General features: G+C 57.8%; 1 protein-coding gene across 1 annotated transcript in view; it reads left to right on the top strand.

The window, feature by feature from the left end:
- Positions 1-7,638: 7,638 nt before the first annotated feature.
- Positions 7,639-18,079, top strand: part of EML1 (EMAP like 1) — a 198,447-nt gene continuing 188,006 nt past the window's right edge. Inside the window, exon 1 of the mRNA XM_082450286.1 lies at positions 7,639-7,803. Within this exon, the coding sequence (XP_082306412.1) occupies positions 7,776-7,803 (28 nt within the window). The 5' untranslated portion in view covers positions 7,639-7,775. The remainder of the gene's footprint in view (positions 7,804-18,079) is intronic.

Here is an 18,079-nt window from a genome sequence, read left to right as displayed (position 1 = left end):
TGCCTTGGGGTGGTGGTGGGGAGGCCAGAACCTCCTGTGGCTCTGAGAAGGGTGTGTCTGGGCCAGCTGGATCGGGTCAGCTGGGGTGGGGCCTGGAAACCTTTCCTTTTAAGCCCCCCGCCAGGAGACCTCAGTGTGCACAGGGCTGGTACAAACCCCCGGGGCCCAGGCAAGCTGGATGGGATTAAAACCAAGGTCCTGCAGCCAGACCTCCTGGGGTCAAATCCTACCCCATCTGTCACTGGTTACGGCGCTTCGCCCCCCAGTTTCCCCATTTGTAAGGGAGGACAAATAACAGGACCCACATCCGAAGCTTTGTGGGAGAATTAAGAACGTTCCACGTGGATGGGGCTTAGCACAGAGCCTTTCAGCGTCAGTGCTGCAGGCTCAGCGGCTGTAACTGTAACTGGCGGTGGCATCTTTACTGTTGTTATGTCCAGAGGAGGAGGCCGGGCGGTGCAGTTCCCAGAAGAGCCACACGGTGGCGCCCCGGCGCAGCTCTCAGAACTGCGGGTCCGCCGCAGGCAGGGTGGGCGGTGCCTCCCCAACCCTCGGAGGGCCCGGAGGTCCGGAGGGGGAGGGACTCGAGGCGACGCAAGCCCAGCCTCCTGGAGGAGGGGTCAGGGCGAGAGGCGCGGGTGGTCTGGGGCATCCAATGACCGCTGGGATGGGGGTAGGGAGGCGGGCATAACGGTCCCTATTTCACAGATGGGGCATTGAGGCCTGGCGAGGGTCAGGCAGCTGGTGGGGCGGCAGGGGCACTGCCACGCGGGTGGGGGGCAGCGATCACTCGGTGGTTCCCCCTCACGTATCCGGGCGGTGGGCCTGCGTCTGGTGGTGGGATGCCGGCAGACCCTCAGTGGGACGAGCCAGGAGGTCTGGACTCACCTGGAAGGGAAGGTTTTGGCAAGAAAAGTCCCGTGGTGGAGAAATGCCCAAAGATGAGTATGGCGTCAGGCTGTTTCCTGCTGCCTCCCTAGGTCTCTCTGGTCCCCTCTGCCCTGCCGTTCCCTCCCTCAGGACCTCGGGCATTGATGACCCTTTCCTAGCCCGCCCCCTCATCTGTAAACCTGGACAAGGTGAGGTGGGTCTACAATCTCACTCCAGGCAGGAAACTTCCAGCCTGCACACTCACCCAAGTCCCCCCTGATCCCTCAGGGTTGAGCTGCTCTAACACCTCAAATGCATTTTATGCTCCCCGGAAGTCACTTCCGGTGCCCTCAGCTCCAGGGGTCTGGAGGTTAGTGATGGGGGACCCTCAGGGTGTCTTCTGGCCAGGCTGGGTTGGGGAGGGGCCTCAGGAGCCTTGTCTGCTGGTGTGGGGTTGAGAAGCTTGGCCCAGCGGTGGTCAGATGGGAGGATATCTTCCTCTGTGCTCTGGGTGCTGGGACTGGAGGCTGGCTCTGGGGTTGCCTGGTGGCCCTGCTGGGCCTCAGTGGCAGCCAGCATGGGTGGGCAGAGGACCACAACTAGTTGCCCTGCTGGGAAGGTTCTGGATGGGGCTCAGCCCCTCCTGGTTGTCTTGGCCGAGTAGGTATGGTGTCCGCTACCCTAGTAGGTCCAGCCAGGCAGACCCCACAAACACAGTGTGTGTGGGGTTTCCTGGGTGATCACGAGAGGGGATGACCACCTGGAGGTGACCTCAGGGGAGGGGCGAGAGGGGACTCAAGCCAGGGGTTCGTTCTGCGTTGCACCCCCCCTGCATGGACGCTTACTCTCCTCTGAGGCGAGAATCCTGCATCTGCAGGCGGCTTCCTGATAAGTATGTGACCCAAAGGAGGGTCTCGATCCCCTAAATGCACGTCTGCCCAGACTTCACCCTGGGCTCCTCCAGACAGCCTTGGGCATCTCTGCCTGGATGTCCAAAAATAACCCCAGCCGGGGGAGGAGGCAGACACTGGGGTATTTCTGGCGGGTGGCAGGAGACTTGCAGAGGAGGGTCATTTCTCTGAATCAGGGTTGGGATGGGGACAGATGGTCTAGGGCTATAAAAACACTCATTTCTCCCAGAACATGGCTCTCCCGCACTTTCTTCCCACTGGAGGAAACCATGGTCACCCTCCTGGTGTTGCCAACCTTAGGCAGCCTCTGCTGGTGGGCCAGCCCTGGCCAGCCAGGCCGAGTGGTCACGCCCAGGGTGGGGGGCCTGAGGGTCACGGCAGAGGATGGGGCCAGAGGAGGCCCGGAGCCTCCCACTCTCGGCTGTGCCCCAGGCAGCTCCACCTGGCCGTGCCCAGGCCCCAGGCCTGCCCTGGAGGAGGGTCCGTGGACCTCAAGGCGGCGCGGTCGGGCAGGAGGTGGGGAGTCCTGGAGCCCTTCATGCAGGAGCCCGGCCTCCCAGGTGGGGTGTGGAGGGTCCCAGGGTCAATGCCAGGTGGGCAGGGGCAAAGGGCTTGTCTCCCCTCCGCACTCCCTGTCCTCGGGCCCAGCTCCACTGGTTCAGCTTTTGGGGGGCAGAGGGGGGTGATGCGGCCGTGGCAGAGCTCCTGCATCCCCAGCCTGGGGGCAGAGCCCTTCGGGCGGCCCTGGGATCCTGGCTGGGGAAGAGTCCGTGATGGCGGCATTGGCCAGCCCCGGGCCCAGCTGTACTGTGACCCCGGGCCCCTTTCTACAGACAGGGCCCCGAGAGGTGGGGCTTCACTGTCCCTGGGGGCCTCACCCCTGCTGTGAGCCCAGGAGCCTGAGGAGGAGGCCAGAGCCTCCCCAGCAGCTCCGCGTGCCCTGGGCCACCCGCCCCTCGCACACACCAAATGACGGCGGCTCCTTGGCCTGCACCCAGAGGTGAGGGGTTGCCCCATGGAACCCAGGAGCTGCCCACACCCTCACACCCCAGGGATACCCAGTGCAGCTGACGGGCCTCTCAGTCTTCTTTCCTGGCCAGGAGCCTGGAGACCAGGAGGCGCACCCAAGGCCACCCAGGCAGCCATCAGCTTAGGGTGCCTGGGCTGGATGGGGGTGCCCCGGATGTGGGAAACCAGCTCCCAGAGCTGCACTGGAGTGTGTGTGTGTGTGTGTAAGCCTATGTATATGGGAGCCCATGGGCGCGTGTGTGAGCCCCACAAGTGTGTGTCCATTCGTGTCTCTCCATATATCTCTGTGTGTCCGCGGTCTCCCTGTCTCTGTGTATCTCTGTCTCTCACGTGTGAGGCTGTGCAGACGGGTCTCAGCGTCCGTGTCTGCGTGTCTCAGGCTGCGTGCCTCTGGGTGTGTGTCTGCCGTGACCCGAGCTGTTACGGGGGTGTCTGTTTTAAGCTAAGGAGGTGGACAGAGCAGGTGTTCGGCCCTGGCTGTGCATCGCACGCCCCACCTAACCCCGACAGGCTAGGTGGCCCGCCCAAGGCCACACACCCAGGGGACGCAGGTCCATCCAACGGGGACATCCTCTGTCCTTCTTCAAGTCATGTTCACCAAGGCCCCAGGTGAGGCTCCTTGTTTGAAATTTTCCTGCCTCTATTTACCGGGGTGGGGGCGGCCAGGAAGACGGGGTGTCCAGCAGGGAGGAGGTGCCGGGACCCCTGAGACCCAGCTAGGGTCTGTGTGAATGTGGGGAGAGCAGGTGCCCGCAGGAAGCAGGGCGTCCACCTTGACCCCGCCAGGCTCCCATGCCCTCCCACCTCTGATCGGGCCAGCCCGGACCCTCCCTCCCTCCTGGGTCACTTTGCTCCCAGCATCGGTGCCGGTTGGCTGAGCGGGGGAACTCAGCGGCTGGTGCGGGAGCGAGTGGGGTGTGGGAGGTCGCTGAGCGCACGGTCCCCAGGCAAGCGGTCACTGCGAGGGTCGTGCTCATCCTCCCCTGTGAAGTGGGACACGGCTCCCCCTGAGACCGCACGATGTTGGGGAGGGCCCGGGAGGGACCCCAGCTCAGAGCAAACCCGGCGAATGTGCACCTCCTACCCCCTGTTCCCTTCCACGCACCCCGACTCTGGCCGACTGCCAAGTTCACAGGAGCAGCCCGCCCGCCCCCTCACCCTACCTCCCGCCACATCCATCCCCGCGACACCCCGAGCTCTTCGCCGGAGCTTCTCCTCCACCTTGAACCTGACCCTGGGCGTCCAGGTGTCCGGCTCCCCCTCCAGGTGTCAGCCTGCTCCTCCCTGACCACGCCCCCTCGCCCTGCCCCCTGCCCTGCCCTTCCTCCGCCACCCCCCACGTGCCCGTGAGCCCCCCAGGAGGCTGCGCCCACGTCCGTCTCAGGCCCCGGCAGCCACTGCCCATCATGGATGCCCACCGGGCGGTTGAAATGACGTCACACGCTCCTTGTGAGCTAAGACCATGCCAGGTCTCGGTGCCCGTGACAGGGACACGACAGGTGCCCTCAGCTGGGCAGAGTCAGGGCTGCAGGATGGGCTGGGAGGAGCCAGAGGGCACAGGTGCATGTGTACCCGCCCCCCGAGTACACACACATATACATGCTCATGCAGGAATGTGCACACACACACACATTCCCCTACACACGTGTACACACTCCCATGCACACAGGTGCACACCCCCACACTGCCACACACATGCTCATGAACACACACGCAGTGGGCTCAGGAGCAGAGGAATCGAGTTGTTTTTTCCCCAGTACATGTTGCCACACTAAAGAAAACAGGAAGGGACTTGGGGCCAGGGGCAGGAAGAGGAAGTGGCCTGCACACAGGGAGCCGGCTCCCGCCGGGTGGGACTCAGGGGCAGACAGACAGACGGCTGCAGGGTGGGGAGGTGGATTGTACCCACAGGGTGTCTAAGCCCTGGTGCTAGGCCTCTCTGAAGACCCCACAGGCGTCACCCCTCACTTATCCAGTTGAGAAACCAAGGCAGGGGTGGCTCGTCCCAGTCCCCAAGGAGGGCAGGTGGAGCTGGCACTGGACCCAGGCTCATCTGACATCACGCTCCCCCAGCCCTGGTCCTGCAGCCCCACCTGGAAGTGGCCAAGGTGGAGTCCTCTGCCTGGGAGTCCAGGTGCCTTGGTGGGGCTCTTTCTGCAGCCCCGCTGTTAGTCCAGCACTGGGCACACCCGTGGTACCTGGCCTGGCCTCTGGTGGTCTCGGGGGCCACCCTGAGGTGGGTTCCCCAGTGTGCTCCTCTGGGGGCCCAGCCCAGGGAGCCCCAAGCACACGCTGCCGGAGATGACACACACATGATGGGGCCATCGGCCCAGCCTGCGAGGCCCCGCGGGACCATGTGTGCCTTATGGCAAGGGCTCTGTGGGGTTCTCCCTGCCCCCAAGCCTGACCCAGGCCTGGGTGCACGAGATTCTCATAAATGCTCCACCCATGTGGAGATGGAGGCACAGAGAGGGGCCATGACCTGCCCAAGGACACACAGCGAGGCAGGTCTGAACCCTCTCATGCCCTCCCGCTGCAGCTCCGGGGGAAAAGAAAGGTGGAGGCCTGGGCACGTGGGTCCCACCTGGTTCCAGCCCCTCCCTAGAGATACAGCTGCCACCCGTGCTGTTCCTGCTGCTGCGTTATCTCATTAGTCCTCCAGACCCAGCGGGAGAGACTCCTCCCCACTCTGCAGGTCGGGGGCGCCCAGAAGAGCTGCTTCTCTCCTTGCTGACCTGCCTCCTTTCTTTCCTGCGCGCCCTCCCAAGGCACAGGGCAGCTAGGTTTCCACTCACGCCTAGAATCCCAGTCCTGGAATCACATCTAGGTGGTGCAGAAGGAGGGGGAGGATTTCTGGGGTTGAGGGACTGGGGGTTTAGGGCTCCAGAGACAGAGCCAGTCTTTCTTTGTCTTTTTCTCACTTAAAATAAAAATCTCAGTTAGGAGGGACCCAGGATGACCAGCAGTCCTTGTTTGCCTGAGACTGAGGGTTCCCAGGATGCATGAGGACTTTCAGGGCTAAAACAGGTAAATGTCCAGGGAAACCAGGACAAGTCACTCTACAGGGACTCCAAAGCCATTTAATCTAATTCCACCTGATGCTTGAACTCTCCACTGTGTCCTCACCCAGTGGCTGTCCAGCCCTGCTTACATACCTCCAGTGACAGTGAGCTCATTACTGTTCATAACAGCAAGAGCCAACCAAGAGGTAGACACAGCCAGGACCAGGCACTGACCACAGTGAGGTCAGAATTTGCAGAGAAGAGTGCAGGGTCCTCTGACCTGCCTTTAGGGACAGTCAGAAAAGGCTTCCCAGAGGAGGAGCCTGGGGAGGAGGACGGGGAATTCCTGACCAAGGGAACACCACAGTCAAAGGCCAAGAGGCCTGGAACCATCTCACATGGATTGAATTCCTTTGCTGTTCTCTCTGACAGCTGCTGTGACTCTACAGCCCTCCCCCGACCCCGTCTCTGGAAGGGAGCCCCTCCTGCCTCTACTCCCCAGGTCTCCGGGCTAGGAAAGGTCTCATTGCCAATGGAAGAGCTGCTAGATGCCTTGGAATACCATTCCACCCCCCTCTCATTTTTCTGAGGCTCGTGGACCCTTCGCCACCAGCATCTGCCCCCTCCTCCAGGAATCCTGCCCTGGCTTCCCCAGCCCTGTATGCCTCCCCTTTCACAAGCATCAACCTTCTTCTCTCTTTGGGGTCACTACTATCTCCAGCCCCTGCCAGGGTCCCTTGTCACTCTCCAGTTGAGCTTTTCCACTTCTTACCTTTGCACCTGCTGGTCTCTCTTCCTAGAGTGTCCTTTCTTCCCCTGAAAAAACTTTCTTATTCCTCAAAGATGTAACTCAAATGCCAACTCTTCCAGGAAGCCCTCCAGTATTTCTCTGACTGGGGTTGATACCAGCCTTCTCTTTCAGTCACCGTACTCCTTCTGTGCTCTGCATGCAGAACAAGGTAGACCTCGAGCCTGGGCGGGGGGTGGGGTGGGGTTGGAGTCACCGGCACCGAACTCAGCCCAGAGCCCTCCACTTGCCTCACTGCCCTGGTCTCTGGCGTGGGTCCCTGTGGGGACTCAGGAGCAGGACTGGGTTGGCTCTTAGGCAAGCACACAGCAAGTGCATACTAAGTGCTTGCTGAGGTGTGTTCTCTCAACTGATATTTCCTGACCACCCACTCTGTGCCAGACACAGGGTCACATGGCTGCCCTTGGGGTGGGGTCCATCTCCATTCCCCGCCCCCCCAGCACACATGGAGCAGTTAGAACTCAGGAGGCGGAGGTGCCCCTGAGAGTGGACGGCTCCCATCTGCCAAACAAAGGCGAGGGACACACCTTACAGTCTCCTTGGAGACAGACAGCCGGGCTCCAGAGCCCAGCTCCGGTCACACCCCAACCGGCTTTGGGTAGGTCACTTAACCCCTTCTGTGACATGGAGAACATAGGGGAGGCCGCCCCAGGGACCTGAGAGCAAGGACAAGTGTGGCAGCTCTCAGCACGACCCCGGCACCAGGCACATGCTCCAGGGTGGCATCACTCATTGTCTTCCTTCTCTAACGCCCCTAAGTGCCCCTCACTGCGTGGGTGGGACCAGTCCGAGGGAGAGAGCTTGCAGGCATTCTGGGGTCCCAGGCTGGGGCGGGGGTCTCGCAGCCTGACCAAGCACCCAGGGGTGCAGTGGTTTCTTGGGCAACATTCTGAGGCTGCCGGAGAGGCCCGGGCAGGGGAGGGCAGTGCCCAGATTTATCCACCAATCCCGCCGGCTCCTGGCCCTGGAGCGCGTTCTTATCTGCCTGACCCAGCATGGGGGGCGGGTAGCCAGGGCTGCCGGGGCAGGACACTGCCTGGGGACTGGACGCTGAGCGGGGCCGGCAGCAGCGAGCCCCACCAGGTGGGTGACAGCCGCCGAGGGCCCTGAGCGTCCCCGCGGGCCGTGGCGGGCTGCCCGCCCATCTCCTGCACCATGTCGGACGGCGAGGGCCCCTCGGCTGGTGAGTGGCAGCGCTATATTTACCCACTGCTGCTCTGGTTGCAGAGCCAAGGCCACTGGTCACCGAGGGCGCTGGGCCCCCCGCAGGCTGCAGGCAGCTGTGGGGCTGGACCCCCTTCCTCTGGGCCTGATGCCTGGGGGGGCTGGCTCCTGGAGGGGGGCGAGTGACTTTCAAAGCTCACTGTGCCTCACACGCCCCCCCCCCACCCCCGCCCGGCTTCCTGACGGGGGTAGAGCAGGAAGCTGTTTCTGCTGCAGACCCTCCCGGCTTTCAGCGGGGCGTCTGGAGCGACCCACCAGGTGCAGCAGGGGCCCTGGCTGCGGCTGGACCCTGGGTGGGCTCAGGGTGCCGGCCTCTGGAATCACGTGCAAACGAGTGTGCGTGAACGTTTACCTGTCATCAGGGGGAAGGGGGAGCCCACAGCATCTATCAGACTCCCCGGAGGTCTGAGACCTCCAGGAAGTTCTGAGCTTCTGGTCTGACAGCGCAAAGCAGGGCCCCCATGGGCCCCCAAATCCTCTAGGCTGGAAATGGCCAGGGACCCAGGCAGGCGGAGGGGTGGTCTGACACTGGAGTCTGCCCACATGTCCTCTGCTCTGCCCGGGGTGAGGGGCTATGGCGGGGACTCCCTGGCTGGCGGCCCCTGGCTCCGTCCAGCTGAAGACAAGCTCTGACGTGGACGTCACCCTGAACCTGCCTCGGGTGGGGCGGGGGCTGGAGACAGCTTAATCCAGGGAATGTACTGGGGACTCTAGAGTCAGGCTGCCCAGGTTCAAGTTCCAGTTCCTTCACTTCCAAGTTGGGTGACCTTGGGCAAGTGGCTTGACTGCTCTGAGCCTCAGCGTCCCCAGGTGAGAAAGGAGGCAGTGGTAACAGTACGTAACCCACAGGGGGTCGTGAATATTGAATGTGATGATGCATGAAAGCGTCTGCAGGTGTGTAGTGAGCGCTTAGCAGTGTCTTCGTGGAAACAGCAAGTGGGGGTCCCGGGCTGGTGCACAGAAGCCCATGGGCCTGTGCATCCCTGCCCGGTCCCCTCCAGCCAAATCTCGGCGCCTAAGCCGCTGCGTGCCTGTAGGCCACGGATTCCTTCTCCGTCAAACGTCGCCGTGGGGAATCTTGGGCAGGTCAGGCTGTCCCGGAGGGCCTCAGGGTGCCTTGTGGGCGCCTTGTGGGCAACAGCGGTGTGTGCCCACTCTGCATGGTGTCGGATGGACAGTTCCAGCGCCTGGGCCTGGCTGAGTCAGATGTGGAACAGAGGGTGTGTGTATGTGTGTTGGGGAGGGGGACATCGACAAAACTGGCCTGACCTCGCCCTCTTCTGTTGGGCGCTAGTGGCGCTGGCTGCCAGGAACTGTCCGCTGAACCAGCGTGGTGGGGGGAGTGCAGACAGGCCCTTTCTGGCTGGCTCTGCCCACACCTGACGCAAACCCGGAATAGCTCTCTCCCTCCACCAGGGACACAGCCCTGCTTTTAGCAGCTTGTAAAACCACCCTGCTGTGGGGATGGGTATTTCAGGAAGCCCAGGACAATATTAGCCCTTCGGGCGATGGAATGGGTACCGAGTGTGTGTGTGTGTGTGTGTGTGTGTGTGTGTGTCTGTGTGTGGCTGGAGGCTGGGAGGAGACAGCCTTCTCTGTCGGGTCTGGGAGGAGGTCAGCTGGGTCGGAAGCTGGTGGGCAGCATTCTTGCTCTGCCCATCCTGGCTGGGTGGGCTTCTCTGGGTGAGGTTGGTGCCCGGCTTCCCGCCTACAAAATACCGTGTGATGGTCTTTGGTCTCTGATGTGCTGGGCTTGGGATCACACCTGGTTGGCAGGAGTAAAGACAGAGCCTGTGTGCAGGGATGTATGTTTGTTTATGGTGAGGGGGGAGCGCTCCTAGAGTCTGTTGTCTGAAATTCAAGTCTTTATTGGATTCCTACTGTGCAGCAGTGATTGGGCCCAGGAGGCTGCTGTGAAATATTTCCACCTATTCTCAGTATTCAATCTCTGTGTCCGTGTAGACAGTGGTAAATTTCTCAGCTCTCTGCCCACGACCTGTGTGACCTTGGGCAGATTACTCAAGGGTGCTGTGCCTCAGTTTCCTCATCCGTTAAATGGGGACAATAATAGACATTAGCGGGGCTTCCCTGGTGACGCAGTGGTTGAGAATCTGCCTGCCAATGCAGGGGACACGGGTTCGAGCCCTGGTCTGGGAAGATCCCACATGCCGCGGAGCAACTAGGCCCGTGAGCCACAATTACTGAGCCTGCGCGTCTGGAGCCTGTGCTCCGCAACAAGAGAGACCGCGATAGTGAGAGGCCCGCGCACAGCAATGAAGAGTGGCCCCCGCTTGCCACAACTAGAGAAAGCCCTCGCACAGAAACGAAGACCCAACACAGCCATAAATAAATAAATAAATAAATAATAAAAAATAATAGACATTAGCTCTTCAAGTTCCAGGGAGGATTAAGTGACCGAAAGCATGTAACACACTGAACATAATGCCAGGGTTGTTGTTAGCAGTCATAGCTGTTGTTTTTATTATTCAACCAGTAAATGAGCTGCAACCCAAAAAGGAAAATGAAGGGACCAAACTGTCTGCTGTGTCCTGGCCATTGTGGACACACCGTTTAATCCCTGGAGGGGGGTGGCATGAACTCCACTGTATAACTAAGGAAACTGAAACACAGAGAAGCAGACAGACTTGTGCAAGTTCACCCAGCTGGTCAATAGTAGAGCTGGGCTTTGAACCCAGCTTCCCGGACCCTGTTTGTGCAGAACCCAGATCAGATGCCCCTTCCAGGAAGTCCTACCCTGCTTACCTGGGGGATGGGGAAGCTGGCCATCTTGCAGGTATTTCTGGCTCTCCTGTGAGCAATGGCCCTTCTCATTTTGGAGACAGCTAGCTCAACATTTCTCCTGTGAGCAATGGCCTGTGAGCAATGGCCCTTCTCATTTGGAGACAGCTAGCTCAACATTTCTCCAATGTTACAGGCTCCAATTATTTCCAGTAATTTGGAGCCTGTTAAAAAAAAAGGTGGTACCTTGTTAGAGTGTCAGGAAAATTCCACAGCACGGAGCGCAGTGGCAGGTAGTCCGCTCTGGGATTTATGGCCCTGTGCCTGGGCAGGGGAGCCTGGAGGCTAAGGTTACCAGGAGTCAGCATCATATTTATAGCAGGAACTCGCCTGCACCGAGAACTGCCAGCCTGTAACCATGTCCAGTGAAGGTGCTTCCCTTACAGTCGCCTGGCTTCCAGACCTGGCTCTGCCCCTCAGCAAGGTGGAGGGCTGGACAGCTCACTTCCTCACTGAGGCTCGGCTTCCTCATCTGTAAAGTGGGGCCTTGCCACGTCCCTCACTGGCCCTGAGACTTACACAGTGTCTGTAAGTGCTGGCACATGCCTGGGTAGAGGGGCTCCTTATATCCTGGGTCTGTTGACTGTCTTTTCCTGCTTTGACCTTGTGGTGACTTTGATCTCTTGGCAGAACTCCACAGGAAGAGAATCCAGCCTCTGTGCTGTCAGTTCCTCCCATGTTTGGGAAAGTTTCCAGCAAAGCAATTTCATGATTCCAAGCACCAAGGAATAGGCCGTTGTATTCTCAGCAGAGCACCTGAATGCAGGTCCATCAGAGCCTGGGGTTTGAATCCCCGCTCTGCCATTCCCTGGCTCTGTGGTCTTAGGCAAGTCACTTAACCTCTCCGGGGCTCAGTGACAGGCGGACATTTGCCCTTCCCTGAGGGCGTGGTGAGGATGGACACCGCTAACCTGAGTGAGGGCTCAGCCAGCAGAGTGACCTCCTTTCTCCTCCTGTAAAACCTTCTTCCACCAGCACCACTGCCCGCTCCATGCCCCCAACCCCGCGGACTGCAGTCACATTGTTTGTACAGTTGTAAGTGGTTTTTCTGGGGGGAGGGGGGCTGGGGGCTGACATCGGGGTGGTCCACCCCTTTCTCACTCAGCTCCTGGCATCCCAGAGCCCAGAGTCAGCCTGCCCCAACCTCCTGTCCCCAGACCTCGAGGTGGGCCCCCCGCCAGGGTGCAGCATAGCCTCCACCTCCGTCCGGCTGGGTCCTGCTCTCCTTTACGGTTACTGACCGACCTCTGGGCCTGGGTCTGGGGCGAGCATCTCCGTGAGGAGATAAAAGCAAAACGCTTTAATTATTAGTTATTTAATGATTGTTAATTATTTAGGCCCCACTCTTGGAGAGGAAGCGTCTTCTCCCAGGAGAGGCAGGCTTGGCCCCTGGGTCTCAGCATCTCTCTACGTGGCTCCCTTCCTGGCGGTGAGGGCTGTCCCCGACCCCAGGCAGCAACTGGGTTCCATTGTCACCTCTTGGCTGGGAGCCGGGGAAGCCTCGAGCCGGGGAGGTGCCTGGATCACTTCCACGTGGGGGGAGGGGCTGAAAGGTCAGGAGAGAGACTCTGGGGGCCAGGAGGCCGGGGAGGAGGCTGGCGAAATGGTCCTGAGCAGAGAGGGCGAGGCCCACTGCGGGGTGGGGGGAGAACGGGAGGACCTGGCAGCTGCTGGGGCCGGGGAGGCCGAGGCCCGATGCTGCCCCCCTGCCAGGACGGTCCAGAGGACAGACGGCTCATCTGTCAGGGACTCGGGGTGCACGGGGGTGACCTGGCAAAGCCCCAGGGGTTGGTCCGCACAGCACGTTGGAGGTGACAGAGAATGACTTCCCGGGTCAGGCAGACCTGTCCCCGCCCCGGGACACAGGCGGGTCTTCCTCCTCTCTCAACCTCCGCTGGCGCATCTGTAAGTGCAGGTGACACCAAGGCCTCGGGGGTGTCATGGGGGTTAGATGAGATGTCGCCCTCAGACTCCATTGAACCGCGGGCCGGGGGAGGTATGGGTGGCAGCCAGTGGTCCTCAGGAATGAACCTTAAAACCGTGGCCATAGGTGGTCCAGGTACCTGTGCTAGTGACGGCAAGAAGGGCTTAACCTGAGGAGCGTCAGACCTGGCACAGGAGGCTGGGGTCAGGGGCGGCTCGGGACCCTCCGGACAGCGCCCCGTTTCCGCCCCTCTCGGTTCCCACGCGTCACAGCTCACGCCACACTCCAAGTCCACACTCCCTACCCGTGGATCCCCATGTATGGAGGGGGAAACTGAGGCCCAAGAGAAAGAGAGATTGGCTCAGGGTCACCGGCTAGAGAGTGATGAGCCGGGACTTGATTCCCTAACACAGGCCCCTCGGCACCTGTGCGCGGGCTTCACCCCTTTGCTCCTCCCGCTCAAAGCCGGCCCGTCCTCCAGGCTGGTGGGGCCCTACCTCCTCCAGGGACCCTTCCCCGGAATCTGCAGCCCCAGGGACCCTGCACTCCTGGAGGGCCCCCCTCACCCCACCATCTGCTTCTCTTGCTCAGAAACAGCTTGACTGGTGCCAACCTGGACACCCCTGTACCGCTCACAGGATACCGGGTGTTGGGAGATGTGTTGGGGGCTCGTTGCTGTGTGACCCAGAACAAGCCTCCTTCCCTTTCTGTTCCCAGAGGGGGTTTTTTAATTTGCACCCACCCCGGTAGAATCCTACAGGTGAGCACACAGCTCTGCACATGTGTCCTGTGTTCAGACATCAGGCAGGGCTCAGGGACCCCGGCTCTACCCGTGAACCTCTGAGCAGCAAATGAAGAAATCTACACGGCTCCAGTCCCAGCTCCAGCGTCTGAAGCACCCTCGGGGGCTTTTACACTTAGGACAAGAAATACAGCTTAGAAGCTGTTAGGAATTCAACCAGGAAATAAAAGTTACCCTCTTCTGTTTTTTGTTTTGTTTTTGTTTTTTCTTGGCCACGCCGCACAGCATGCTGGATCTTAGTTCCCCAACCAGGGATGGAACCCATGCCCCCTGCAGTGGAAGTGCTGAGCCCTAACCACTGGACCGCCAGGGAATTCCCCCCCCCCCCCACTTCTGTTCTTTTAAAGTATTGGGTCCATTCTAACTGACCTTTCTTGAGATAACGGATACATTTTAAATATTTTAAATTATATGTTTAAAATGACACAAAGCTGTTGGTATCTGCAACCATTTATCAGCTTTTTTCTTGAAACTATGCAGGCAAAATAAAATACAGAAACTGGTGGCTGAGATGGGCCAAAGGTATCTGTTATCATCCATATTTATTGATTTCCAGTTTTTGCGTTGATCAAAACAGCCCCTTTTGGTTTGTACTATTACTCAGGATGGGCTCGGTATACTGTGAAAAAAACAAATCTCAGTGGCTTAAAGCAACAGAGGTGTATTCCTCGCTCATGCAAAGTCTGTTGCAGGTCTGGGTAACTGTCCAGGGCAGGTCGCCTACATGGTGAATCAGTGGGTGTGATGCCTCCATAGGGACCGAGCTCCCCCTCTCATGAGGCAGGTGAAGGGATGGGCGGAGACATCACACAGGCAATTAAATGCTTCTTCCCAGAAGTGATTAGTATCATCACTACCAGCATTTCATCAGCTAAAACAAGTCCTATAGCCGCACCTAATGGCATGAGGGCAGGGTACAGGTTCCCATTAGGGAACAGATTAGTAATATCTGCCCCCCATTAACTTTTTTTCCCAATTGACTCTTTAAAAAGTAATCCATTTTAATTATGAAATGTTTGGAGCATATTGTATGTGCTGTGGTCAGCAAGCCTCTGAAATGTAAATCATGAGTCCTTCTGATATGCAAATCCCAAAACCAGGGGCAAGATTTCTCAAAACGTGTTCTCTCCCACATATTTGAACCTGCGTTGAAAAGCCCAAAAATTAATTTCTGAAAGATGTGGTCACAACACCAGCGAGGAAAACATAAACAAGAGAAAAGTTTGCTGCTTATTGCCAAAAAGCTCTCTTGATTTATTATTTGCTAAGGCACAAAGGAGGGAGCTGGGATGAATAGTTCATGAGCCAGTTTAATCACTGAGATCAACAGATTAAAAAAATAGGACGTGAGTTTAGAAGGAAATGGTTATGCAAATATATTGGAAAATAAAAACTGTGAGTCTGTACCTCATTCTTCTCATAAAGACACTGTTTCCTCGATTGTACGACATCACCAAATAAATGCTGCAGCATCAGTTTTGTTACAGGCTTTCCTACCTGACTTTTAATAGTATATAACTAAACAAATTTAAATAAAAATGCACAGCCTAACAGAGGGCTGTGGCAATGGACGACACACGTTGTTTTGTATAACGAGATCAGACCTGGTTTAAAAATAATGTTTGCAGGGACTGGAGGTGGTCTCCGAGCCCTGCCCCAAGAGTCGATGATGTCACCCAAATTGCAAGACTTAAAACTGGAATTTGGGGATGTTGGGCTTCGTGTTGGGGCACAGATGTTCCTGCAGTTCTGGGCCCCGTATTTCAACATCTAAGTCAAACTGTTTAAAGAACTCTCTACCAGGTTTAAACACATTTCTAGGAATCCCGCCTCATTTATTTTGGGTGGAAAAACACGTCAAAGCACTGGTGCCGAAAACACCCCTCCTGCCGCTTCTTGCTGGAGGGATGAGCTGGCAGTCCGAGTGGACACCCTCATTCAGTGTGTTTGTCGTCAGCTCGTCCTCTGTGCACATGTCCTGCTGGACCCTGCAGTGTGAGGGGAGAGCTGGGTCTCCTCCTGCAGACTTACCTTCACCAACCCACGTCAGTTTCCTCCTCCACAGTGTTTATAGACTTAAGTTACGAGAGCACTAAGTGAGACTGTATACAGTAGGCACTAAATAAATGCTGTCTCCCCTTTTCCTAGGTCCTTTCACATACCTAATTCAGCATAACTCTCCTTATACTGTAACCCTATGTGGTAAACACTGTTTTTCCATTTTACAGATGGGCAAACTGAGGTTTAGAGACATTGAGTGACTTACCCCAGAGCACACAGTGGGGGAGGTGGGACCAGGAGGCAGGTGTGCTGGTCCCAGCCTGGGTCTCCTCTTTTGCACCAAGCAGCCTTGCAGCCTGAGGAGGGCCGGGAGAGATTCAGTCCTTCCCAAAGAAGGCCAGTGGATCAGGGAGCAGGCTTGGGAGAGGGCTTTTATGAGAGCCAAGACAGCAGATGAGATTCGCTCTGAATTCCTTTGGAAGGCACGGGTATGCCAGCGGGAGCACCGGGGTTGAAGCCTGGACACTTGGCCCTGAGCTCAGTCCTGACACGAAAGTACTCAGTGACCTCCAGCAAGTTCTTTGCCCTTTCTGAAGAGGTTTCCATCAGAATCTGGGCTCAGGAATGTTACATAAGATAATCAGTTCTCTTTCCTGTAGCAGAATCTTAGGACTCCGGAGGGGCCTGCAAAGCCCAGCATCTCTCTGGAGCAGTTCTCTGCTTGCTCGGTGCCTGTCAGCCAAGCGCTGGCCCCCGGCTCTGCCCCAGGACCACAGTGGGCGCAGCCACGCCTGTGACGGTGGGGCCCCTCCACGCAGCCGGGGGCTAAAGTCCAGCCCTGAACTGCTGCTGGTGGGTGCTCCTGGCACCTTCATACCCAAGAAGTGTGGCTGAGGCTGGAACAGAGCCTGGGCTGTGGCTCCACCCATCAGGCAGGCCCCACCCCAGGCCTCCCCAGTTCCTCCCAGAGAGAGAAGCACCAACGGCCACGAGCTCCGGTTCACTGAGCAGCGGCTGCGTGGCCTGCTCTGGGCAGCTCCCTCCCATCTGCGTTTGCTACCCCGTGCCGTCACAGCTCTGTGAGGGGGCACTGTCCCCGTCTCACAGGCCTGGACACTTGTGGGTGATGAATTACCACTGAGTTCCAGCCTGGATCTTGGGAGCCCGCCCCAGCAGGTACTCCTTCCTGACATCTGGGGGCGTGACCAGGAGGAAATCCAGCCTTCAGCGCTGTCAGAGGTGGACACGGGGAGGCCCTGCAAAAACTCCATCTCTCAGCCCGCATGGAATGCCTTCCCTTTTCTTTCCATCTTGAAATTTGTTGAGAGAGGAGGAGCCTCAGCCATGAACCCAACCCAGGAGGCAAGGTGCTATAAATAAATAGGTGCCACCAGGACCGGCAGCTGTGCCATCGTGAGACCGTCCAATTCCTGGGAGAAACCCCACTCCAGTCAGCAGCCACGCAGGCGCATCTGCAGGAGGACAGGCCACAGCTGGGGTCTCCCTGGTCCTGTGGGGTCTGGGGGGTGGCCTTAGCTCAGAGCATGCGGGGGTCCCAGGCTCCCAAGCCTGTCCTGAAGCTGTGGGATCAGCTGGGGGGTCAGCCGGTCAGGGGAGTTGTGCTCAGGCCCCTCTGAGTCCCACAGGGCGGCAGGAGGGTATAGCCAGTGACCTTCAGGGCTGCAGGCTCTGTGGAGAGTCCTGGGCCATCACTTTTTTTGTTTTTTGGTAACTGCCTTATTGAGATGTAATTTACATACCATACAACTTACCCATTGAAAGTGAGTTATGCAACCATCACCAAAATCAATTTTAGAACATTTTTAACACCCCCCACCAAAGAAACCCCTAACCCATTAGCAGTCAACCCCCAGCCCCTGGCAACCAGTACTCTACTTTCTGGTTCTATAGGTTTGCCTGTTCTGGACATTTCATGTAAGTGGAATCATACGATACGTGGCCTTTTGTGATCAGCTGCTTTCACTCAGCATAACATTTTTAGGTTCGTTCGTGTTTGGGTATGTCTCAGTGCTTCGTTCCTTTTGTGGATAAATAGTATTCCATTGTACGGATCTAGATCACATTTTATTTATCCATTCATCAAGTGATGAACATTTAGCTTGTGTCTACTTTTGGGCTCTTACGAGTAATGCCACTGTGAATGCCAGTGCACAAGTTTCTGTGTGAACATAGGTTTTCATCTCTCTTGGGTTGTTATACACCTAGAAGTGGAATTCCTGGATCCATGTTTACCTTTTTGAAAAGCGGTCGGACTGTTTTCCACAGAGGCTGCACCACTTTACATTCCCACCAGCAGTGTGTGAGGGTCTTGATTTCCCCGCATCCTCACCAGCACTTGTTATGATCTTTTTGATTCTAGCCATCCCAGTGGGTGTGAAGTGGTGTCTCATTGTGGTTTTTATTTGCTTTCCCCTAGTGACTAACGGTGTTGAGCATCTTTTCATGTGCTTGTTGGCCATCACCTCTCGGCTCTGAGACCTTATGCCTCAGTTTCCTCATCTGTAAAATGGGGATAATGACAGCAGCAGCTGCCTCACAGGCTGTGGTGAGGATTCAGTGAGATAATTCTAGGGTCCTGGTGCAGAGAGGCTGCCAGCAAACATTTGCTGCTTGAAGCTGCAGGCTGGGGTCAGAGCCTCTCCTCTGAGGGCTGGTGTGAAGGAGGAACATGGAGAAAGCTGGAAATCT

Source organism: Balaenoptera physalus (assembly GCF_965194825.1).
Source record: "Balaenoptera physalus genome assembly, chromosome: 2".
NCBI lineage: Eukaryota > Metazoa > Chordata > Mammalia > Artiodactyla > Balaenopteridae > Balaenoptera > Balaenoptera physalus.
Note: the sequence above shows the minus strand (reverse complement) of the source record. Positions and strands in the feature narration are given on the sequence as shown.